Raw genomic sequence first — 24,851 nt, forward strand, 5'->3', positions numbered from 1 at the left:
GGTTAAAACAGTAGAGCAAGAAAGGAACAAAGTCAGATCAGAAGGATCAATCCAATATAAGAGCAGGAAAACTGTATATAGTATAATAACTGGCAAGGGACAAGTAAAACACTGGGGTTTGATGAAAGTTGTAGGTGCCACTATTGGCCACCAAATGTGTCCAGCAATTGGTCAGCCAGCAGGATCTTTATTATTTGACTATTAATGGTGTCAGACACTGCCCAGAAGAAAAGAAGCAAGCTGCCCCTCCAACTGAGTGACAAGTGGGGCGTCAAGTGCCCGGGAGTGACGTGACCAGTGCCTCCGCCGTCGTCAGTGCTGCCCTGTAAGTCTGTTACACAAAGAGAGAGAAGTGTAAAATATATGACTGACAGTCTCGGTGATAAAACATGTGTCTTGCTGAGAGATAATGACAAAACATTATGTTCCTTTTTATGGCTTCCTCTGTATGACAGCGACTGTAATAACAGACTGATGCTGGACACATGTATGGCTTCAACTTCCTGCAACGTTATCTACCAAAGCTGAAGAGAATTATACGGAGTCTGGTCTTTAATGCCTGACATTACGAGGCGGGCTGTGCACTCCGGAGAAATGGTCTATAGTTACCATGCACATCTGCTGAACACCAGGGAACAAGCACTCAAGGATACAGATGTGTACAGAGGCCTGCTGTCCTCCTCTGCTCTGATGTGAGGACATGTATTTATATACTGCTCTAGAGGACACGCAAGTATCTCAGGACACACAACATCTTCCCCAACAAAAGGCAGCACACTAAGTGACATACAGTGCACGTGTGACATTAAAGGCCACCATTAATACCATATAGTTATTGACCCACAGCATCGTAAATACTGTGTTTCCCCAAAAAGAAGACACGATCTTATATTATTTTTTGCTCCTAAAAATACTCTAGGGCTTCATTTCATGGGATGTTTTCCCCATGATCAACAATCCACATTTATTCTTGAAGACAAAAACAACATTCATTCAAATATAATCCTGTCATCACATTCTGGAAAATCAACATTTTGTGTTAATATTATTACTGGTTCAGATGTACATCTTCTTATCTGATCGGCTATTTTCATGGTGCAGAGCCAGTCCTATAGTGGTGGGTACATACCATATTTACAAAGGTTTAAGTTACCTGCTGAAATGTATTATTCTTTATGTACTGCTAAGTTTACCCCCAAAAGAAAGCATACACCCCCTAAAAGAATCACACTTACCAGACTAGAAACAATTAGAGGTGGCAAGTGAATGGGCTCTCACATACAAATCTGCATCACTGTCAGGTCCCCCTGCGTTCTACAGCGGTTGGCTCCCCCTGGTGACTGGAAGCAGTATCACAAGTGCAGAGTGATACTGGTACCTGATCTGTTTGGGAGCGCTTCAGTGCAACGCATCTGGAATGAAGACGGATCTAACAGCGACGTAGATCTCTCTGTAAGAGCCCATGCGTCATTGGCACTTTCTAACTTTACTTGTTTTTAACTGCTTTCTTTTGGGGCTATCTGCTTTATTTTGGAAATGTCTGCTTTTTTTGATGAAGAGTCCTGCTGTATTCTTTAACTTTTTTAGCTGCTTGGACACTTCCTTATGGTACCGCAAGTAGGACTTATTATTGGAGTAGGGCTTTTTTTTAACCATAAAAAAGTCCCGAAAATTCTACTAGGACTTAGTTTTGGTATAGGTCTAATTTTCAGGGAAACAAGGTAGATAAGAACAACTTTGAAAATAGTTTTAGTTAAAGTGAGCCTGTCAGGAGATTCATGCTGCCCAAATCAGCATGAATCACCCTTGGATGGACAAACATGGATCAGAGCTGCAGATCAATCAACAGAAATTGCTACAGCTACCCACCCCTCGGCATCAGTCGTATTGCTTATGTAGACAGCAGACGGTAATCCTCCACATACACTGGGCAGGTGGTGCTTATCCCCCAAGCATAATAGTTCCTGGATAGAGTCCAACAATAGAGATAGGGCAGCACTCACCAGCGTCCGGTAAAAAAAGAGAATTTTGTTTACTTACCGTAAATTCTTTTTCTTATAGTTCCGTATTGGGAGACCCAGACAATGGGTGTTTAGCTTCTGCCTCCGGAGGACACACAAAGTACTACACTTAAAAGTGTAGCTCCTCCCTCTGAGCTTATACACCCCCTGGAGAACCAGATCTAGCCAGTTTAGTGCAAAAGCTGAAGGAGAATAGCCACCCACAAGTAAAACAGAGCAAGAACCGGAACAACCGGAGACTCTGTCCACGACAACAGCCGGTGATAACACGCGGAACAAGAAATTGCCAACAGGCAACAGGGAGGGAGCTGGGTCTCCCAATGCGGAACTATAAGAAAAAGAATTTACGGTAAGTAAACAAAATTCTCTTTTTTTTTATCGTTCCTATGGGAGACCCAGACAATGGGACGTCTCAAAGCAGTCCATGGGTGGGAATAAACAGAAAAACTAAGAAGTAGGCGAAGCCTAACTTCACAAGTGGGCGACAGCCACCTGAAGGATGTGTCTGCCCAAGCTCGCATCTGCCGAAGCATGAGCATGCACTTGGTAGTGCTTTGAAAAGGTATGCAGGCTAGTCCAAGTGGCAGCCTGACAGACTTGTTGAGCCGTAGCCTGGTGCCTGAAAGCCCAAGAGGCACCGACAGCTCTGGTTGAGTGTTCCTTGATCCCCGGCGGGGGAGGCACCTGAAAACACTGATAGGCATCCGAAATGGTCGACCTAATCCAACGGGCTAAGGTCGGCTTAGAAGCAGAAAGGCCCTTGCGCCGACCTGTGGTTAGCACAAAAAGAGAGGTGCACCGCCTAAGCGCAGCGGTGCGAGACACATAGATCCGGAGAGCACGCACCAGATCCAGAGTATGCAACGCTTTTTCAAAGCGATGAACAGGAGCCGGACAAAAGGAAGGTAGGGTAATGTCCTGGTTAAGGTGGAAAGGGGAGACCACCTTAGGAAGAAAGTCCGGAGTCGGACGGAGAACCACCTTATCTTGATGAAAAACCAAAAAAGGTGACTCCGAAGAGAGCGCAGCCAAATCGGAGACTCTCCTGAGGGAAGTTATGGCCACTAGAAAGACCACTTTCTGTGAAAGACGAAAGAAAGAAACCTCCCTAAGAGGCTCAAAGGGGGGTTTCTGCAAAACCGTGAGAACCAAATTGAGGTCCCAGGGATCCAAGGGCCGCCGGTAAGGTGGAATGATGTGAGACGCGCCCTGCATGAAGGTGCGAACCTGAGCCAGCCGGGCGATACGCCGCTGGAACAGCACTGACAGAGCCGAGACTTGTCCCTTGAGAGAGTTGAGGGACAGTCCCAGCTGCAGACCGGACTGTAGAAAGGACAGAAGGGTCGGCAAGGAAAAAGGCCAAGGAGGATGGCCGGAAGAGCGACACCAGGACAGGAAAATTTTCCAAGTCCTGTGATAGATCTTGGCGGAGGAAGACTTACGGGCCCGAGTCATAGTGGAGATGACTTCAGGAGGGATACCAGAAGCCGTCAAGATCCAGGACTCAAGAGCCACGCCGTCAATCTGAGAGCCGCAGAATTCTGGCGGAAAAACGGACCTTGTGAGAGAAGGTCTGGACGGTCCGGAAGATGCCACGGCACCTCTACGGACAGATGGAGCAGGTCTGGGTACCAAGCTCGCCTGGGCCAGTCCGGAGCAATGAGGATGACTCGACGGCCCTCCATTCTGATCTTGCGCAGGACTCTGGGCAAGAGAGCTAGAGGGGGAAACACGTAGGACAGACGAAACTGGGACCAGTCTTGAACCAGAGCGTCCGCGGCGAATGCCTGAGGATCGTGGGAGCGAGCCACGTAAATGGGAACTTTGTTGTTGTGACGGGATGCCATTAGGTCCACGTCCGGAGTGCCCCATTTGCGGCAGATTGACTGAAAAACTGCCAGGTGCAGGGACCACTCGCCACTGTCCACGGTTTGATGGCTGAGATAATCTGCCTCCCAGTTTTCCACGCCTGGAATGTGGACTGCGTATATGGTGGACTTGGAGTCCTCCGCCCATTGAAGGATGCGTTGTATCTCCAACATTGCCAGGCGGCTGCGAGTCCCGCCTTGGTGATTGATGTAGGCAACTGCTGTCGCGTTGTCTGACTGGACTCGGATGTGCTTGCCCGCCAACAGGTGGTGAAAAGCTAGGAGAGCCAGAAGCACGGCTCTGGTTTCCAGCACATTGATCGAAAGGGCTGACTCGGACGGAGTCCAAGTGCCCTGCGCTCGGTGGTGGAGACATACCGCTCCCCAGCCGGATAGACTGCCATCCATGGTGAGGATCACCCAGGACGGGGCCAGAAAGGAGCGCCCCTGAGACAGAGAGAGGGGTCGAAGCCACCACTGAAGAGAGCTCCTGGTCTGTGGCGACAGAGCCACTAACCTGTGCAAGGAGGAAGGCCGCTTGTCCCAACAGCGGAGAATGTCCAGCTGCAGGGGACGCAGATGGAACTGGGCAAAGGGAACAGCCTCCATGGACGCCACCATCTGACCCAGCACCTGCATCAGGCGCCTGAGGGAATAACGGCGGGGCCTCAGCAGAGAGCGCACCGCCAGTTGAAGGGACTGCTGTTTGACTAAGGGCAACTTCACAAGTGCCGGCAGAGTCTCGAACTGCATCCCTAGGTACGTGAGACTCTGGGTCGGAGTCAGAGTGGATTTGGGAAGATTGACAAGCCACCCGAATTGGGCTAGAGTGGCGAGAGTAAGCGAGACACTCCGCTGACAGTCTGCGCTGGATGAAGCCTTGACTAGAAGGTCGTCCAGGTAAGGAATCACTGCCAACTCCTGGAGGTGCAGAACCGCAATCACTGCTGCCATGACCTTGGTGAATACCCGAGGGGCCGTGCTAACCCAAAGGGGAGAGCCACGAATTGGAAATGTTCCTCTCCGATTGCAAAACGTAACCAACGCTGGTGTGAAACTGCAATTGGCACATGCAGATAGGCATCTCTGATGTCGATGGATGCCAGGAAATCCCCTTGGGTCATTGAGGCAATGACTGATCGCAGAGACTCCATGCGAAAATGCCGCACCTGAACATGCTTGTTGAGCAGCTTGAGATCCAGGATGGGCCGGAAGGAACCGTCCTTTTTGGGGACTAGGAAGAGATTTGAGTAGAAACCTCTGAACCGTTCCCGGGCGGGAACCGGTACAATTACTCCGTTGGCCTGCAAGGATGCCTCGGCCTGAGAGAAGGCGGCGGCCTTGGAGCAGGGGGGAGTTGACAGAAAAAATCTGTTTGGCAGGCTGGAAGAGAATTCTATCCTGTAGCCGTGGAAGATGATATCCCGCACCCACTGATCGGAGACGTGTTGAAACCACACGTCGCCAAAGTGGGAGAGCCTGCCACCGACTAAGGATGTTGCTGGAGCGGGCAGAGAGTCACGAGGAGGCTGCCTTAGTGGCAGCAGCTCCTGCGGTCTTTTGTGGACGCGCTTTTGGGCGCCAGTTGGATTTCTGGTCCTTGGCTGAGTTAGTGGACGAGGCCGAGGGCTTAGAGGATGACCAGTTGGAGGAACGAAAGGAACGAAACCTCGACTGATTCCTGCCCTGGACAGGTTTCCTGGTTTTGGTTTGTGGCATGGAAGTACTCTTCCCGCCAGTAGCTTCCTTAATAATTTCATCCAGCTGTTCACCGAACAGCCGGGACCCAGCAAAAGGGAGTCCAGCAAGGTACTTCTTTGAAGAAGCATCTGCCTTCCACTCTCGAAGCCACAAGATCCTGCGGATAGCGAGGGAATTAGCCGAAGCCACCGCAGTGCAGTGAGAAGCCTGCAGCATGGCAGACATGGCATAGGATGAAAAAGCTGAAGCTTGGGAAGTTAAGGTAACCATTTCGGGCATAGATTCCCTGGCGAGGGAATGCATCCCCTCTAGAGAAGCAGAGATGGCTTTAAGAGCCCACACTGCTGCAAAAGTCAGGGAGAACGAGGCCCCTGTCGCTTCATATACAGATTTGGCCAGAAGGTCAATCTGGCGGTCAGTGGAATCCTTAAGAGAGGTGCCATCAGCCACCGATACAACGGTCCGGGCTGAGAGTCTAGACACCGGGGGGGTCTAACTTTGGGGAATGAGCCCACTCCTTGACCACCTCAGGTGGAAAGGGAAAACGGTCATCAGAACCACGCTTTGGGAAGCATTTGTCAGGACAGGCCCTGGGCTTGGTCACAGCGGCCTGAAAACTGTAGTGGTTAAAGAACACACTCTTTGCCCTTTTAGGCGAGGTAAACTGGTGATTTTCTGCCAGAGAGGGTTGTTCCTCTGATACTGGCGGATTGAGATCCAGTACAGAATTAATGGACGCAATCAAATCACTAACATCTCAGTCAGTTTCGGACAAATCAATGGGGTACATGGAGTTAGCCTCCGAGCCCCCCGTAAAGGCATCCTCCTCGTCCTGCGAGTCAGCTCCTGAATCAGAGCCGCGGGACGAGGAAGGAGAGGGAACCCTGTGTCTCTTCTTAGAAGGACGGGGTCTGGGACCATATGATGAATCCTCTGTGAGCTCCAGTCCTGAGAGACCCCTAGCAGCAGAGGCACCCTGTGAAGGGGGCTGATGCATATTCAGCAAATTCCTGGACAGAAGTCCCATGGAGTCGGCAAAAGACTGGGAGATAGACCTAGAAAAGGATTCTACCCAAGCCGGGGGTTCAGCCACAGGAGCAGGAGCAGCCTGAGAGACCACTGGGAGTGAGACTCCAGGCTGAGGCACCGTCAGGTTAGAGCAGGAATCACAATGTGGATAGGTGCTCGATTCAGGCAGTAGGAGCTTACATGCAGTGCATACCGAATACAGCTTTGGAGCCTTGCTCCTCGTGTGAGACATGCTGCTGGAGTGGGGGCTCTGCCAGAGAATGACCCCCAGAGAGTATATACAGAGGTCCACAACCAGAGGTTGTGGCTTACCAGACCGCTGGAGCGGTGTTGTGTGCCCTCCAGATCCCGAAGCCCGGACCCCCAAGCACAGCACCTCAGCAGGGATGCTGCAGACCAGCGCTGCAATGACTGATCGCAGGGGGAACGCTGAGAAAATGGCCGCCGGAGCGAAGAGAGGGGGCGGGACTTGCTTGGGAGCAGGATCTGGAGGGCCATAGAGACCTACAGGGGAGGGGACATACACTGCAGTGAGGAGTGTCCCTCCCCTGTGCAGAACGGCCACCGGGCGGAGCCGAGCCTGTCCCTCTGCATGAGTGACATGCGAGGGCAGAGAAACCGAAACTAGGCCTCCGGCAAAGCCGGGGCCTAAATTTGAGCGGTGCGGCCGGCGCGCAGGCACCGTCGGCGCGGTTCTCAGGCGACAGCCAGAGAACCCGCCGGAAATGTCATAAAACACAATCAGCACACTCTCCCACAACAATAAAGTACAGGGACCCCCAATATATAAACGCCTCAGGTACTTAGCTTGCTGAGACGCAGGGTTCCAAGTCCCTGAGGATGAGTGCTCCGGTCCAGCAGGATCCTGAAGGGCTGCGGATGGAGACCGGTCTCCTGCCAAGCATGGAGAACCGTGCTGGCTTCCACTTCAAGCCAGAGCCCAGGAGGGATGGTGAAGGAGCGCGGCATGTAAGGCTCCAGCCTTGGAATCAACCTTAACAACACCGCCGACACAGTGGGGTGAGAAGGGACATGCCGGGGGTCCACTTTGACCCGCTTTTCTTCAAACTCTTTCCAAAAATCAAAAATCAGATGAGAATGCATGTGTGGATGTATGCCTCCTGAACACAAAGCGATAAACTGGCTAGATCTGGTTCTCCAGGGGGTGTATAAGCTCAGAGGGAGGAGCTACACTTTTAAGTGTAGTACTTTGTATGTCCTCCGGAGGCAGAAGCTAAACACCCATTGTCTGGGTCTCCCTCGGGTCCGAGGAAGCGTGAGTACACGCGAAACGGCTATCGTCCATGAGGGGGCCCTGCTGTCAACTCTGCTCCTGCTTTTTTACCTGCACCATGAATAAATAAAGTATTTTTTATGAGTACACGCAAAACGGCTATCGTCCATGAGGGAGCCCTGCTGTGAACTCTGCTCCTGCTTTTTTACCTGCACCATGAATAAATAAAGTCTTTTTTACCGGACGCTGGTGAGTGCTGCCCTATCTCTATTGTTGGAATCTATCATGGATCAGAGCTGCACTGTGGAATTCTATTCAATATTTAGCTGATGCTGCCAGGTAATACAGAACAAGCCTTAATCAAAAATATCAGAACCAACTGTTCCGATATCGATAGCCTGTCTTTGTATTAAGTCATCAATTTCCTATGACCAGACAAGACTTTTAAAAATATCCTATCTTTCTGTGTTTACAGGTCTTATGCAGGCTCATGTATCTCCATGGTAACAGACAACAAATTATCTCAGTGTAGTCTGATCTCTCATTTATCTACTATATCTTTGTATTATACATGTAGAAAGTTCTCAAAAAATAGAAGGATGATCACACTGAATACATGATTACACTGAATACATGAATTATTTTGTAATCTGTAACCATGGAGACACAGATGTCAGCAGAGGAGCTGACAATTCTAAACAATAAATGAAATGTGATCAAGTCTATTTGCCCAGTTGATTCAGTTGAAGCAATAGAAATTAGTTTTAATGGAAATGTAGAACATTGTTTAAAATATCTGCCTATTCTTTTGGATTAAATATATAAAATGTAATAGTTTTGTTCCTCTTGCCCTATATAAACCAAGAACCCAAATTCGCCTTATGCTGTCTGTAACAGGTGTCCAGTCTAACTATAAACGATTGGTGGTGGCAGCGAGTATTTTGCTTGGGATTATTGTGGGGCTGCCAGCCAGGGACTGTACCGAGATATATATGTTCTATGAGCTGGAATCAGTGATATATATATATATATATATATATATATATATACACACATTACCCTCAATGTGAGTACCTCTCTAACCGTTAAAGCAGAACAGCCACGGCCTCATTTACTTATTGACTGCCAATTCCGTAATTGCCCTGACAATAAGGGGGCGCCAGAGGGATGTTTCCCTGACAAAGTGGAAATGTAAATTATTTGCATTTATTTACAATATAGTACAATATACGTAAAGCATTGGAAAAGTTGCTATGCCCTATATGAAGAGTTAAGCTGTGACATGCTGATCTGGGATGTAGGCCAGGCATGGTGGTCAGTGAACATTTTTTCTTCTGGTCTAAGCAGTCACTTGTAAAAACACATGCTCCAGTTCCTGCAGGCTGAGAGAGAACATTATCGGAAGTCTGGCCGATTATGCTTGCTAATCCATCTAGCACACCTAATACGGAACATCAGGACATGAGTGGTCCCAACCCCTCCAAGTGGTCAAGGATTCCTCATTAAATCCCACCTAACCCTATTAAAAAAAAAAATCTGTCAGCAAGTTTTTGCTATGTAATCTGAGAGCAGGATAATATACGGGCTAAGAGCCTGATTCTGTTAAGGCCCCTTTACACACTGAGACTTTCTAGCGATCCCACCAGCGATGCCAACCTGGCCGGGATCGCTACAAAGTCTCTGTTGAGTCGCTGGTGAGCTGTCAAACAGGCAAACCTGGCCAACGACGCAGCAGCGATACGGACCTGCAGAACGACCTAGCTGGTTATTGGGGACGTGTTAAAGCAGCTATTTGAAAGGGAAGTCGCTAACGAAGTCATTGTAACGGTGTCAAACACACCGATGCATGCTGCTCAGCGGGAAACAAAGGACCAAAAAATGGTCCTGAAAGATTTGTAGCAACCAGCAACCTCACAGCGGGGGCCAGGTCGCTGATGCATTTCACACACTGCAATGTCGCTGGGGAGGCGCTATTACGTCACAAAACCAGTGACGCTACAGCGATGTCGTTAGCGATGTTGCAGTGTGTAAAGGGGCCTTTAGACTATTCAAGAAAATCTTTTGTGTAACGCCACCCCCACCAGCACCACAGCAGCTTTCTGTCAATGTACAGTGAACACAGAAAGCTGCCAAACAGGGGTGTGGGCGGGTTTATACAGAGCTCAGCATTCACAGCACTGATTGATCTGCAGCAGAGAAAACTGTAATTGTATCAAACTCACAGCATGTAGCCCAATAAGTGACACATCTCTGGAATCAGTGTCTCAGCCCCTACATTATGCTGCTCTCAGATTACATAACAAAAACCTGCAGATAGAGATTCAATAATGTGTTGTAACAGAGCAGTCAATAATATTGACAATGAGACGATGTAGGAACTGTTAACGTGATGCAGCCACAACATTGCTAAACCTAATATTAGAAGTAGTCATACATCTTACCAGCAATTGTGTTGGGGTGCTTTACAGGTACACATGAGCGGCCATTGGGAGAAATTTGATATCCATAATAGCACAGACATCTGTAGCTTCCAATATTGTTCTTACATTGTTGTTGGCAAAGATTTGATACTTGAGGTCGGGAACATTCATCAACATCTGACAAAGCAACACACAGTATATTAATATAATCAAGAGAACGCAACAATCTCCAAGGATAAACATGTCAAAGACGTGTATTGCCTTTGAAATATTAATTCTATGTTGTATTTTTCCTCTGTTATTCCTCCTGGAAATGAAAGTATGAATAAATTGACAACTGAATACTATCATTCACTTTGTCCATAGAGTGTTTCCCTACACAGTCTGACAATGGCAACATCAACAAGATAATGTATAAAGGTATGTGCCTTTTACGCCGCGTATTTTCGCTGAGTCAAAAGCACAATGTTTTACAGTACAAGCAAAGTGTATGGGATTAGTGGAAATTTCCTGCCCACCGAGCTTCTTTTTTACGCTGCATGAACTAACCTGCGGTGCGTTTTCCAATCCGCAGCATGTCAATTTCTCTTGCGGGTACGTTGAGTTTTCGATGGCGGAAACACAACAGAAACGCACGTAATCCGCACATAAGAACGTCAATAGCAGGAAATTTCAAAATCAAAGCTGCTTTATTTAAAGCACCCAACAAACAGAAACAATAGACGTGGCTTTAAAAATGTAGTGTCAAAAACGCACTCAAAAATGCAAGTAAGCTAAAGTGTGGAAATTCTTCAACAAAAAAACCTCAAAAGTGGTGCTGTGGCTTAGTTGGTTAAAGTCTGTCTAGTAAACAGGAGATCCTGAATTTGAACCTCCAGCAGTGCCTTTTTTTTTATGCAACTATTTTTTAGGGCATTTTAAGAGATGACGTGCAACAATATATTAGACAGATACTGTATATCCAAAGGCATATCTAGGGGGGGGACTGGCGGGGCATCTGCCCCAGGCGCAGTGTCAGGGGGGCGCTGTCGGGCCGACTGATGCAGCACTCAGAGTCTCCCCGGCGGCCAGGGCCGGCGTTTCGAGTTCCGGAGACCGCAGTGCTCATGCCAGCAGCCGCACTTCCCTGATTTGCTGGCTCTTAAATCCGCACCTGCACACAGCTTTCACTTTTGCATGCAAGGCTTAAGTTTGTCTGTGTACGGAGCTAGCACTCACTGTGCACTGCGCTCCCATCCCACAGATGAAAGTAGATGCTAGAATGTACGGGCACATTCCAGGTATGACTTAATTTGTCATGAAGCTGGTCACGCCCACTAACCTGGAAGGAGCCCATACATTCAAGGCTGAACCCACAGATGAAGAGAGGAGCCGAAGCATCAACATCCCGCGAAGCTGTATGTCCTGTCCCCACCCCAGTGCTGTAAACCCCAGTACTGTCTGTCCCCCCCACCTTAATGCTGTATACCTCCAGTACTGTTTGTCCCTTCCACCCCAGTGCTGTATAACCCCAGACCTGTTTGTCCAGAGCACCCGAGTGCTGTATACCCCTAGAACTGTATGTCCCCACCACCCCAGTGTCGTATACCCCCAGAACTGTTTGTCCCCACCACCCCAGTGCTGTATACCCCCAGAACTGTATGTCCCCCCAACCCCAGTACTGTATACCCCCAGAACTGTTTGTCCACAGCACCCCAGTGCTGTATACCCCTAGAACTGTATGTCCCCACCACCCCAGTGTCGTATACCCCCAGAACTGTTTGTCCCCACCACCCCAGTGCTGTATACCCCCAGAACTGTTTGTCCCCCCCACCCCAGTGCTGCATACCCCCAGAACTGTTTGTCCCCACCACCCTAGTGCTCTATACCCCCAGAACTGCTTGTCCCCCCACCCCTGTGCTCTATACCCCCTGGACTATTTGTCCCAACCACCCCAGTGCAGTATACCCCCAGAACTGTCTGTCCCCCTCCACCCCAGTGCTCTATACCCCCAGTGTGTCTCCACCCTAGCGCTGTATACCCCCAGAACTGTCTGTCTCCACCCCAGTGCTGTATACCCCCAGAACTGTCTGTCCCCCCCACCCCTGTGCTCTATACCCCCTGAACTATTTGTCCCAACCACCCCAGTGCTGTATACCCCCAGAACTGTCTGTCCCCCTCCACCCCAGTGCTCTATACCCCAGTGTGTCTCCACCCAAGCGCTGTATATCCCCAGAACTGTCTGTCTCCACCCCAGTGCTGTATACCCCCAGAACTGTCTGTCCCCCCCAGCCCAGTGCTGTATACCCCCAGAACTGTCTGTCCCCCACCCCAGTGCTGTATACTCCCAGAACTGTCTTTCCCCTGGCCCCAGTGCTGTACACCCCCAGAACTGTCTGACCCCTGACCCCAGTGCTGTATACCCCCAGAACTGTCTGTCTCCCGATTCCAGTGCTCTATACCCCCCAGAGCTGTATGTCCACCCACCCCAGTGCAGTATACCCCAAGAGCTGTATGTCCCCCACCCAGATGCTGTATACCACTTCAGAGCTGTATGCCCCCCTCTGGAGCTGTATGTTCCCCCATTGCTGTATGTCTCCAGACTCTCCTGTGATGTATATAGCAATATAGCAGTGTCAGTTTGCACTGTGTGCGGCCATGTCTGTTAGCCATGGTTACCAATAAGCGCGGCACAGCCATATGCCCAGGAGGCGATGGATGGGAGACAAGCAGTGGAGGTGAGTGAGGCTGTTGCCAGCTTCCCAATATTAATACTAGGGATGATCGAATACCTCAAATATTCGGCTTTGCCGAATAGGTCGCCGATATGCGAATATTTGATGCACAATGTATGTCTATGGGAAGCCCGAATAGTTGTTATTCGTGTTTCTCGTAGACTTACATTGCGCGTTGAATAGCGGCGTCCTATTAGAAAAATATTCGTGAAGCCGAATATTTGAGGTATTCGATCATCCTTAATTAATACATCTAATGTGTCTGTGTGTGCATGTATGATGTGTATCTACAGTATGTATGTTAGTGTGTATGACTGTGGATAGATTTGTCTATTTAGATGTATTCTTATAAATTTGTCTTTAAATATGTATATGTGCATTTCTATGTGGGTATGGCACCCACTGAGACTCTTTCGCCGGGGGCCCACAAAAACCTTGAGCCAGCCCTGGATGTACTGGAAGTTGTAGGTTCATCCAATACAAATGTGTATGGGTCTGACCTGACATTGCAATTGATGTACCATGTACTGCTTGTGGTACTGATTATGTATTTCTTTACCGATGATGGTTTTGATGCTGTGTTTCTGAACTATTAGGGTAATATGGATGTATTTCTGTGCTGCTGGTGGTTGTGATGATTAATTTCTGTACTGCTGGTGGTTGTGATGCTGTGTTTCTGTACTGTTCGGTGTTTTAATTATGTATTTCTATACCTCTACTGGTTCTGGTGCTGTTATTAGTTCTGATCCTGTACACAAGTAACAATTCATAATTGTTAGAATTGGGATACAGTGCTTAATTGTATAAGTAAAGGTCCAAGTTTGATATTAAATTCTGCAGTGACTCTAGGTGACTGCAGGCTTCTGAATTCTCACAACACATGCTCTGCACACTTTTGGGATTCTCCGGTGCCAGTGGGAATAGTGAACGGTCATGTGACCGCAAGTATGAGATTTTTATATTTCTGGCCACATTCTGATTGGACGCATCCAGCCTCACTCAATTCATTTTGAGAGATGCCACACATGTCTAGTCGGCACGTGACCACATATATGTAAATCACATACTTGCAGTTTCGTGACCTCCCACTCTCACCGCCGGCATCAGAGAATCCTGATAGTGTGCAGTGTGTGCAGTGTGAGAATTCAGAAGTCCGCAGTCATATAGTGACTGCAGATTTTCATCTCAAACCTGGACAACCCCTTTACTTATAAAATTAAGCACTGTAGCCCAATCATAACAGCATGTAGTATACTCTCTGTCAGGATTCAGCTCTGCTTCTGGTTCCAGTGGTCATCATATAGCCACTCCACTCATATGTGATGTTCATACTTGCATGTGACAAATGGCTTTTCTTCCTTTGTTTCTCTTTGAACATTGGGAGAATTAAATTATTAAGAGCAGCTCGTCATCATGTGACTGTGAGTGTGCCAATCACATATGAATAATTGGTCATATGGAGGTGGGGCACCAAACTGAAGTCTTGCCCCGGGTAACAGAAAGCCTAGATACACCTCTGGATATATATATATATATACTAGAAATAGGCCCGATGTTATCGCATCGGGAGTGCAGTGAAAAGAACAGCTGTCTATGCTTAGTGGTGCTGATAGGATCAGTGGTGAGTGGGGCTGGGGGCATACAATTCTGGTGAGGGGGGCTGGAGGCATACAGTTCGGGTGAGGGGGGCTGGGGGCATACAGTTCTGGTGAGGGGGCCGGAGCATACAGTTCTGATGATGGGGCTGAAGCATACAGTTCTGGTGAGGGGGGCTGGGGGCATACAGATCTGGTGGGGGGGGGCTGGGAGCATACAGATCTGGTCGGGGGGGCAGGGGGCATACAGATCTGGTGAGGGGACCTGGGGGCATAAAGATCTGGTGAGGGGGGGCTGGAGGCATACAGCTTTGATGACTGGGCCTGGGGCATACAGATCTGGTGGGGGGGCTAGGGTCATACAGATCTGGTGGGGGGACTGGGGGCATACAAATCTGGTGAGGGGGCTTGGGGTATACAGTTCTGGGGGAGCTGGAGGCATACAGTTCTGGTGAGGTGGGCTTGGGGCATACAGATCTAGTGGGGGAGAGGCTGGGGGCATACAGATCTGGTTGCGGGGCTGGGGGCATACAGATCTGGTTGCGGGGCTGGGGGCATACAGATCTTGTGGGGTGGGCTGGGGACATACAGATCTGGTGGGGTGGGGGTGCTAGGGGCATACAGATCTGGTGGGGGGGCTGTGGGCATACAGATCTGGTGGGGGGGGCTGGGGGCATACAGATCTGGTGGGGGGCTGGGGGCATACAGATCTGGTGGGGGGGCTAGGGTCATACAGATCTGGTGGGGGGGCTAGGGTCATACAGATCTGGTGGGGGGGCTTGGGGTATACAGTTCTGGGGGGGCTGGAGGCATACAGTTCTGGTGAGGTGGGCTTGGGGCTTACAGATCTAGTGGGGGGGAGGCTGGGGGCATACAGATCTGGTGGGGGGGGCTGGGGGCATAGAGATCTGGTGGGGGGGCTGGGGGCATACAGATCTGGTGGGGGGGGCTGATGTCCCCTGCAGTAATGAGCCCATTGTTTAGTAATGTGCACCTGCTGGTTGCCTTCTGTCCCCTATTATGCCATGTCTTACCTGTCCTCCGTGCCCGTGGGCCTCCAGCTGCAGCACACAGACCCCTCCGTGATAGCGTCTGGTTTATGGAGCGGCTGCTGCAGGATGTTGTCATCTCTTTACTGCAGTTGAATGCTTTACGGCGCCACAGCATTCAACTGCAGTAAAGCACTGACAGCAGAAACGGCGGCAGCAGCCCCGGACAGGTGAGTATACAGCAGTGTGTGTGTCTGTGTTCAGTGTATACATGCATGTGCGCTATGTGTGTGTCGCGGGCGGAGGAGGGGATGCCGCGCCCTCCCTCCGCTCGGGCCCGGCCGCCGCGGCTGCTGCGGCCTGCTGCTGCTCGGTGGCTCGAGCGATGGGCCGGATCCCGGGTACTTGAGCGGCGCTCCTCGCCCGTGAGTGAAAGGGGATTGGGTTTTGGGATAGTTTATTGTCCGTGACGCCACCCACGGCTGTGGTGATTGAGTGGACACCACCGCTGCTCTGTTTGGGGAGCCCGGGAGTGATGGTACGGAGCAGCCAGTTGTTGATTTGCTCCTCCGTGGGTAGGGGTCTTGGTGCTCCCGGGGCCCAGTGATGGGGTTGGTATGGTGGACAGGCGGGTATGGGGCCTGTGGGGATGCAGGGGCGCAGGGGCAGCGCTGTGCCGCACGGCAGGGAGGTACTCACTCAGCCAGTAAACACGACACAGTTCTCGGTAAACAAACGGCTGGTTGGACGGGTCCCTCGGACGGTTACGGTGCTGATGTTCCCTGCAGTTAGCGGTGACGGTCTCTTCCCTGCACCTATGAAAAGTCTCTTGGTAGCGATGGGTTCCCACCGGGTACCCGCTCCCCGGCTTGGATATGGGCCGGAGGAGCCCCTCTCTTGCCCGCAGGCGCTGGCCCTGGGAAACTGGTGCCTTGGCGGTGGCGGTGTCTCCCCTTAACAGTCGGACTGTTGCCTTCAATCGGGACTTGGTTGTTAGGAGACAGAGGTCCCCTTCACTGACGGATTTGGCAAATTATGGCGACTCCTAGCCTTGCCGGGATCCGAAAGGCCCCTGCCCTGGTGCTGACTGTTCTTCGTATACTGCTCCGGTATCGCCGGGTCACCACCCGTCCGCGGTCCTTCCAGCAACCTCCAAGCAGTCCCCCTGCAGACTATCACCGCCGTCTGCTGACCTTGCTGTCTCAGTCCGGGGCACACACCTGGACCAACTTCAGGCTTTACAACTGTCACTTTTCTGTCACTCTAACTCTTCACTTCACCTCCTTCTACTTCCTCCTCCTAAACTCCTCTCCTTCTCAGACTCTAGTCTGACTTCAACTGCCTGGTTTTCCCGCCTCCAGGGCTGTGAACTCCTCGGTGGGCGGAGCCAACCGCCTGGCCCACCCCCTGGTGTGGACATCAGCCCCTGGAGGAAGGCAACAAGGATTTTAGGTTAGCTTGGATGTTCCTGCAGGGAATGTGGGGTGCATGTGATGTTGTGACCTGTGACCCCTGGCTTGCCCAGGGCGTCACATGTGTGTATGTTCTCGGTGTATCCGTTTGTGTCTGTTATGTGTTTATATGTGCTCTCGTGTGTGTGTGTGTGTGTGTGCAGAGAAGACCTGGAAGCCAGAGCATCGTTCGAAATGTGGCTGCACAACTGACAGTGCCACGGTGCATGACGGAATAGGAGGACAGACACAACTGGAGATTATGTATGTAGATAACTAACAGACAGCATGGATTCATGAAAGATAAGTCGTGTCTAACCAATATGTTGGGCTATGAGGAGATAAGCGGAAAACAGGATACTGGTAGTGCAACTGATGTGATTTATTTGGACTTTGCAAAGGCATTTGATACTGTACCACATAATAGCCTTATACTAAAGCTCCAGAAGCAAGGACTACGGGAAACTATATACAACTGGGTAAGAAATTGGATAAAAGATAGGAAACAAAGAGTTGTCACAAATGGCACAATCTCTAATTGGGCTGTTAAGGACAAGATTATGAACTATTAGGAGCATACAGTATATGAAGATATCCAAAAACCAGGATTTAAGATGCTGTTTAAGACTGTGTACCGCACCTAGTTCCGCATTCAGACATAAGACTCAGACAGTCTGGACTATTCATGTGATGAGTTAATCATGCTGACATTGCTTAATATAAATGAGGAAGAACGTCTTACGTATTATTGGCTGCTAGCCAATAAGTCCGTTTAAATGTATTCTCACTTCCGGATTAAATCAGTCTTACTTTCTATTCATATCCGAGTATGTCTCTGGTGTGTGTGAAAGAGAGTGGTATGCATGCTACCACAAGTGACTCATAATTTGGACTGCAGACAGTTTAAAGGGAACCTGTCATCAGAAATTTCGCCCAAAAGCTAAAAGATTCCCCCTCTGCAGCTCCTGGGCTGCATTCTAGGAAGGTCCCTGTTATTATTGTGCCCCATGTGAGACCAAAATAAAGCCTTTATAAAGTTCTACCTTTTTGTATGCAGCTTCTGTAAATCCGTCACGGGGGCGGGCTCTCTGCCGTCCGTTATTCTGCCCCCTGGTCCTGTATGCCGCCCCCATCGCTCCTTTCCATATCTGATGCACCGCCCACTGCTCCAGCCATCCCCGCGCATGCCCAGTGCCAGTCTCACAGGACTGAGCAGTGTGACCGCTGGTGACGTGTGCGCAGGCAAGTGATTATGGACGGGACTGTGACTGTTATCAGCAAGTACCCGGCCATAATCTCTTGAGCGCGCAAACCTCTCCAGCATTCACACTGAGCTCAGTGTAGATGCTAGACTGTATGGGCTGCTTCCAGGGATGACGTCCCTTTGTCATGTGATAGTATTTCGAACACGCCCCTATCACATGACAAAGGGACGTCATCCCTGGAAGCAGCCCATACAGTCTAGCATCTACACTGAGCTCAGTGTGAATGCTGGAGAGGTTTGCGCGCTCAAGAGATTATGGCCGGGTACTTGCTGATAACAGTCACAGTCCCGTCCATAATCACTTGCCTGCGCACACGTCACCAGCGGTCACACTGCTCAGTCCTGTGAGACTGGCACTGGGCATGCGCGGGGATGGCTGGAGCAGTGGGCGGTGCATCAGATATGGAAAGGAGCGATGGGGGCGGCATACAGGACCAGGAGGCAGAATAACGGACGGCAGAGAGCCCGCCCCCGTGACGGATTTACAGAAGCTGCATACAAAAAGGTAGAACTTTATAAAGGCTTTATTTTGGTCTCACATGGGGCACAATAATAACAGGGACCTTCCTAGAATGCAGCCCAGGAGCTGCAGAGGGGGAATCTTTTAGCTTTTGGGCGAAATTTCTGATGACAGGTTCCCTTTAAGGGGGATGCACGATTAGATTGCATCAAAGTAAATTTATGGCCAGCATTAACAGGGCTATAGTCGTGAGTGGGGTACCATGGGATCTGTGCTAGGACCGATTCTTTTTAATCTCTTTATTAATGACCTTGTGGATGGGATTGATAGTAAAGTGTCAGTGTTTGCTGACGACACCAAACTATGTAGGATATTAAAAACTGACCTTGATAGTACAATATTACAAAACGATTTGGATAAGATGTCGGAATGGGCAGATACAAGGTGGCCATAAAATAACCTAAGCTGTTTGGAGCCGTGTGCAGACTGCGGCGAAAAAATGGAGCGCAACGGATCCGTCGCTGTCCATCGTTAGTTGTAATGGAAGCTTATGGGCGCAGGATTCGTCATCATCCTTCGGCCTGTTCTGTTTTTTATATGTGAGCATGGCCAGAAGTGGTGTAAATTCAGGCTTTTCCTCACCCTCTGGGTGTCAGGGCGATTTCCTGGCTAGCAGCAGGCCTTCACCTCAGCAAGAGCTACAGACCACCCGACAACAGCTCTCTACAGTTCTTTCCAACTCTCTTCCCTCAGCTTGTCTCTCCACACCCTGCGCATGCTGCTCCCTTCTCTTCTGGCCCCCACCTTTGGCAGGGAGGAGTTTCCCTATTTCCTGTAGCTCTCTCATTCCTCTCCACAGACATGGAGTCACACACAGGAATGTCATATTTTGCAGTACCTTGCAGCCTTTTACAAGCTCATGAATATGCTGGACTGCCTGACAGCACACTGTAATGATAATTTACTGCTGATTAAACAGTAATTTCATCAAAACTACACTTAGCAGTCCAGTAAGTGACACATCGCTGGAATTCGGATTGCTGTCTCTACAATGTGCTACTCTCAGATTAGGCATCAAAACTCTAGTGACAGATTCCCTTTATGCCATGAGGCCATTGAAAACTGAATGTGCTGTCTTTGTCAGATTGCAGCCGCTACACAGGTTCAGAGGTTGAGACAATGTTTATTTGGATTGGAACTACTAATGAATTCAGTTATCTGTCTTCACCATTGGAGTGCAAGATATTTGGTTTTATGCTTATCAAGGAGTGGTATCCTATCTCAGCACCTCCGATCTAGATGGAGTGATGTGTATCTATAGTCATTTTTCCCACAGAGCCATAGGACCTTGACCAACAAGGCCTAAAAAAAAGTGAAAAAGCTTAAAGTACCACTCCAGTTCTTTAATTTTTTATTTTGCTGCTGGAGTGTGGCTTTAAATCTAAATCCCCTGCCCCCTGTATTATATTCACCCTCTGTCTTCTTCTGTCACCTCTGCTCCTGTGAGTCTCCAGCAGTTTGTGACTTGACGAATGCTCCGGTGTTTCATGGAGTGCGCTGTCACAAGATGGCGAAGTGTGACTGGAGCGACACCAATAAAAGGTGAACACGTTGGAAGATGTATAAGTATAAGTCCGGGGGCAGGGACCTTAGATTAGAAGCACCACTCCATCGGTTAAACAAACCCCAAATCACTGAAATGGTGCTTTAACAAATGTGATCCAACACATATGACAAAATACAGGGATTCAGGCTCAGTTTCAGCTACATGTTAAACATTTGAATAGTAAATATGTCGCAAAGTGTAAAGTCCTTGCTTGTCTAAAACTCCACACTGAAAATGTTAGCTTGTTCTGTTCTCAAACAGTTCACAAATGCAGTGTCCTTTGTTAAAAGTGTCGTCTGGTATAAATCCACAAGTCTGCAGTCACTCTGTGTGCAAGTATATTGAGATAGGCCAGACCTATCTAGTCAAATTTTGGCCAGAAGTATTCATACCGCATACTCGTGGCCATGTGACCTCCGTCCCTGGCTCTGACACTGGTAAATCTTCACAGTGGGCATCATGCAATATGTGAGGAATGACAAGTCTGTAGTCACTCTATGCACCAGTGTATTGAGGGAGGCTGGACTCATCTAGTTGGATTTTGGCTGGGAATCTACATACTGCATGTCACTGCCATTCCCAGCTGTGTCATCAGCGAATTTTCCCAGCGCACAGTGTCCGCAATGTGAGTGTCATGATTCCGATGTGCAGAACATTCTCTATCATTATACTATGCTCCCCTGCAGAGCCGGTATATGTAGCTTATGGTGCAGAGCGGTTTGCAGGATGAATGCTCTGCTGGTTGTTTCACAAGCACTGGGTTTCACGCTGGTCCTGGGAGGTGCCTTGCAGATGCTACTCGTGCCCGGTGATTGCTCTGCTTCATTAGGGAGCATGTTAGCTCAGAACGCCGCCAGTCGTACTTTCTGTTTACAGTTGTGCTGTAGGTTCCCGTCGTGCTCAGTGTTCAGATCTTGGTCTCTCGACTCCATGCTGCTGTTTACCCGCCTCTGCCTGTCCGCCCCTGTTTCTGTTGTGACTTCCTGGCTTCTGACCTCGGACTTCCTCCTGACCACGTTCCTGCCTGCTCCCTGTATTTTGTATGTACTCTCCTGGAACCCTGCCCTTCGGCTTGATCGTGACCTCATCTCTGTCTGCCCCCGTGTACTGTTGTGTCCTCCTGGTTTATGATATTGGCCTGCCTGACTACCTCTACATTTACTGCATACAAGTAGTGTCTAGCGCAACCATGTGATAGTCATCACATTGAGGAATCACAAGTCTACAGTCATATAGAGTGACACATAGAGCAACTGCAGACTTGTGGATTTAGACCGGACAACTCTTAACCTTCCAACTACAATTTTAATTTTTCAATTCCATATTTTTGAGACAGATGATTTAGAGATTTACTAATTTATGTAAATCCCCTTTCATAACGGTGTCTTGACACTGTTTGCTTGATTCTTTCATAATCTTTGCCCTTAATGGTTCATTATTTTTAGTAAAATGTATGAACCTACCGTAACAACTTTTCCCATCTTTTCCCAGAGAGTAACCATGAAAGCAGCTACAGACAATGGCACCATTAATAACGCTACAGCTTTGTTCACACATTGCAGATACGCAGGTAAGAGTATAACCTGGAATGAAAGAAATGTTTCAGGTTGCACAATCCAAACAATACCTCGCATACCATCAATGATTCTTGTCAATCCGCAAATATTCATAATTTCAGCATTATGGAAATGGAACCAACCTTTCCATTGTAGTGATGTACATTTATATCAGTAGCTTCATGGTAGATATTAAAAGCATATCATTAGTATACACGACCAATATCCAATCAGTACCTGTTGACTGTCATGGCTTTTTCCAGGATCCAGCATGGATAGTCATCTTAGTCAAAGGTCATCCTTGCGGCCGTCTGGAAAAATATGTGGTATGCTACAACATTGGGGATCCATAATGACTATGGGGTGTATGTGATAAACATGAGGCTTCCAGTGGCTCTTACTAGGGGAGAGGCTTGATTTGTATGTATATATATCCATACACATTAGACTACTATCAGCTGACCAAAGCTTTGGCTCATTATTCGGCTAACAGCCATCTCTCCATTACACATGAAGCCTTGTGTGACCAAGTGCTCTTGTATTCCCTGTGAGAGAGCCGTTGCCTGACACGTCTGGAGCGGGCTTAAACCCTGGGACAACAAAGTGATTGGCAATCTGAAATCGGACATGCCCAATCGATATCGTCCCTGACAATCAATTATCCAAGGGCCCCCTTACACATTGGAGTGTTGTTAGAACACATACAAATCAGCGAGCTCCACTGATATTAGTCTAATGTGTATAGGGGGCTTTAAATTTACTGTGACAAGGAAAAGGGTAACAATGTTTTGAACTTTTGGACTTTCCGACTCTATATTTCACCATCCACTACAGCTTTGAGCGTGAGACTACCTTCATTTTATAGACAATCATCTTGTTTATCTCATACATAAATTTGACTTGCAACTATTTAGCATATGATTAGCAATGTAGATTCTTGTCATGTCACTTCATTGTTACTGTTTTGCTCCTGGTGTTTGATTTTTTTTTTTCTTCTTGTATACTACCAATTACAACCTGTTCTCATATTCCCTAATAGCTCAGTGTGTTATTGGGTTGATTCCCAAGTGAAAGGTCACTGGTTTGAATCAAGGAACAGCCACGAGAAAGATTTCCCAAGAAAAGAGAAACAGCAGCATCCACCTCATCGATAGAGTTATTTTAGCCAAGAAAATTGCGGTTCATCACAAGGTCTGTCAGTGCTCGTGAGACTAATGACACACCTGCGCTGGGGCCGTGGGGTGACTCGTTACCAGGCCGCGGTTCTGGATCTGGGATGTCACGGTTCCGTAACCCCGGCGGTGTCATTTAAATATAAAGGGGATGATGACAGTTTATTCGTGACGTCACCTGTGGTATGCAGCAAGTTAGGTGCCATCGCTGTGGGATGGAACATTTGGGGCCGATGGTGATACAACTTGGTTGGTATAGCTCTCCACAGGTAGAGCTGTGCCCCAGGGCAGATGGGGGAGGTAGTAGTAATCTATGATGGCGGGAGTTGCCGGGCCGGAGGCGCAGGTGAATAACAGAGGGATACAGGTCTCAAGGTTTTTACTCACTGTAGCAGGTTCCAAGGTAAAACGACATGCCAATGACTGCCTTTGGAGTGCTTGGATTTTGCTGTGATGGGCACCAGCCGATCTCAGATAGTTCGAGGGTTGATTCCGATGCACCTTTCTCAAGTGTATATTGGCCATCTACCTGCGCTTGCTTCGCCCTCCTGCTTTGCGCCTTCACTCACTGAACCCTGTATCAATGCCTGTGGACCCTGTTGGGTGGCGTGAAGCTCTATCCCTTGGTCCTTTAGGGTCACCTTCCAGTGAATTTGTGTGCGGATGTGGCTTCGGTGCTTGCAGTTACCTCAGCCGCTGGTTTTACTCTTCTCCTTTAGCCTAGGGACCAGTCCCTGTGTTGAGGCCAAGTCCTTTGACCCGTAGATTATATGTGGAACAAGGCCACGGGAGGATGTTGCACTTCCCGTGGTCTCTAGGACCCCTTCTGTCTGTGCCCGGGTAGAGCGGTACCTGCTCCAGGCCACAGGTCTTCCTTCGCTCCTCCACTGCTCCTCTCCTCTTTTCCTTTTTTTTTTTTTAAATCTGATGGAGAGCATGTCCAGAAGGCCAGTGTTAAAAGCCAACAAGAAGATTTACAAAATACTAACAATTTAATAAAAATTAAAATTTAGATTTTTAGGAGCAAAACAGTAACAATGCAGTGACATGAAAATAATCTACACAACTCATCATATGTCATATAGCTGCAAGTCAAATTTAAGTATGAGATAGCCAAGATGATTGTCTATAAAATGAAGGTAGTCTCATGCTCAAAGCTGTAGTGGATGGTGAGATATGAAGCCTGAAAGTCAAAAGCTCAAAACATTGTTCCTAGGGATGATCGAATACTTCGATTATTCGGCTTCGCGAATATTTTTCGAATACCTCGCCGCTATTGGACTATTCACGAATATTCAATGCACAATGTAAGTCTATGTAAACCCAAATAACAACTATTCGGAACTATTTGGGCTTCCAATAGACTTACATTGCGCATCGAATAGTCGAATAGCGGCGAGGTATTCGGAAAATATTTGCGAAGCCGAATAATCGAAGTATTCGATCATCCCTAATTGTTACCCTTATGCTTGTCACTTTTTATTTTCTTTTTTTTTATCATGATTTTGCTATTGAGTTTTCTGTATTGGATATCATAGCACTATGTTTTTTGGACTGGTTTACTTTCCTACTAACATATTGTTTGTTGGAGTATGACTAACTGGGTATTTTTTGCCTTTTCTAGCATAGTCCTTAGTTTTCATTGTGGTGATCAGATGTAAACTATAGGTATGATCACATATAGCTCAAGTTCCATTGTTCTGCTAATAGGCATGCCACCCACCTTTATCTTCCATTTCTCGATCATGGTCACTGGTATAATGATCTGAAA

The 24,851-nt window shown here is 48.5% G+C and overlaps 1 protein-coding gene across 1 annotated transcript in view; it reads right to left on the reverse strand.

Annotated features, from left to right (window-relative positions):
• The window catches only part of VWCE (von Willebrand factor C and EGF domains), a 103,219-nt gene that overhangs the window by 62,107 nt on the left and 16,261 nt on the right, over nucleotides 1-24,851 (reverse strand). Inside the window, exons 4-6 of the mRNA XM_075326437.1 lie at nucleotides 24,804-24,845; nucleotides 21,816-21,935; nucleotides 10,295-10,450 (exon numbers count right to left, since the gene is read on the reverse strand). Coding sequence (XP_075182552.1) covers nucleotides 10,295-10,450; nucleotides 21,816-21,935; nucleotides 24,804-24,845 — 318 coding nt within the window. The remainder of the gene's footprint in view (nucleotides 1-10,294; nucleotides 10,451-21,815; nucleotides 21,936-24,803; nucleotides 24,846-24,851) is intronic.

The sequence above is a fragment of the Anomaloglossus baeobatrachus genome, chromosome 10 (genome assembly GCF_048569485.1).
Source record: "Anomaloglossus baeobatrachus isolate aAnoBae1 chromosome 10, aAnoBae1.hap1, whole genome shotgun sequence".
Lineage (NCBI taxonomy): Eukaryota > Metazoa > Chordata > Amphibia > Anura > Aromobatidae > Anomaloglossus > Anomaloglossus baeobatrachus.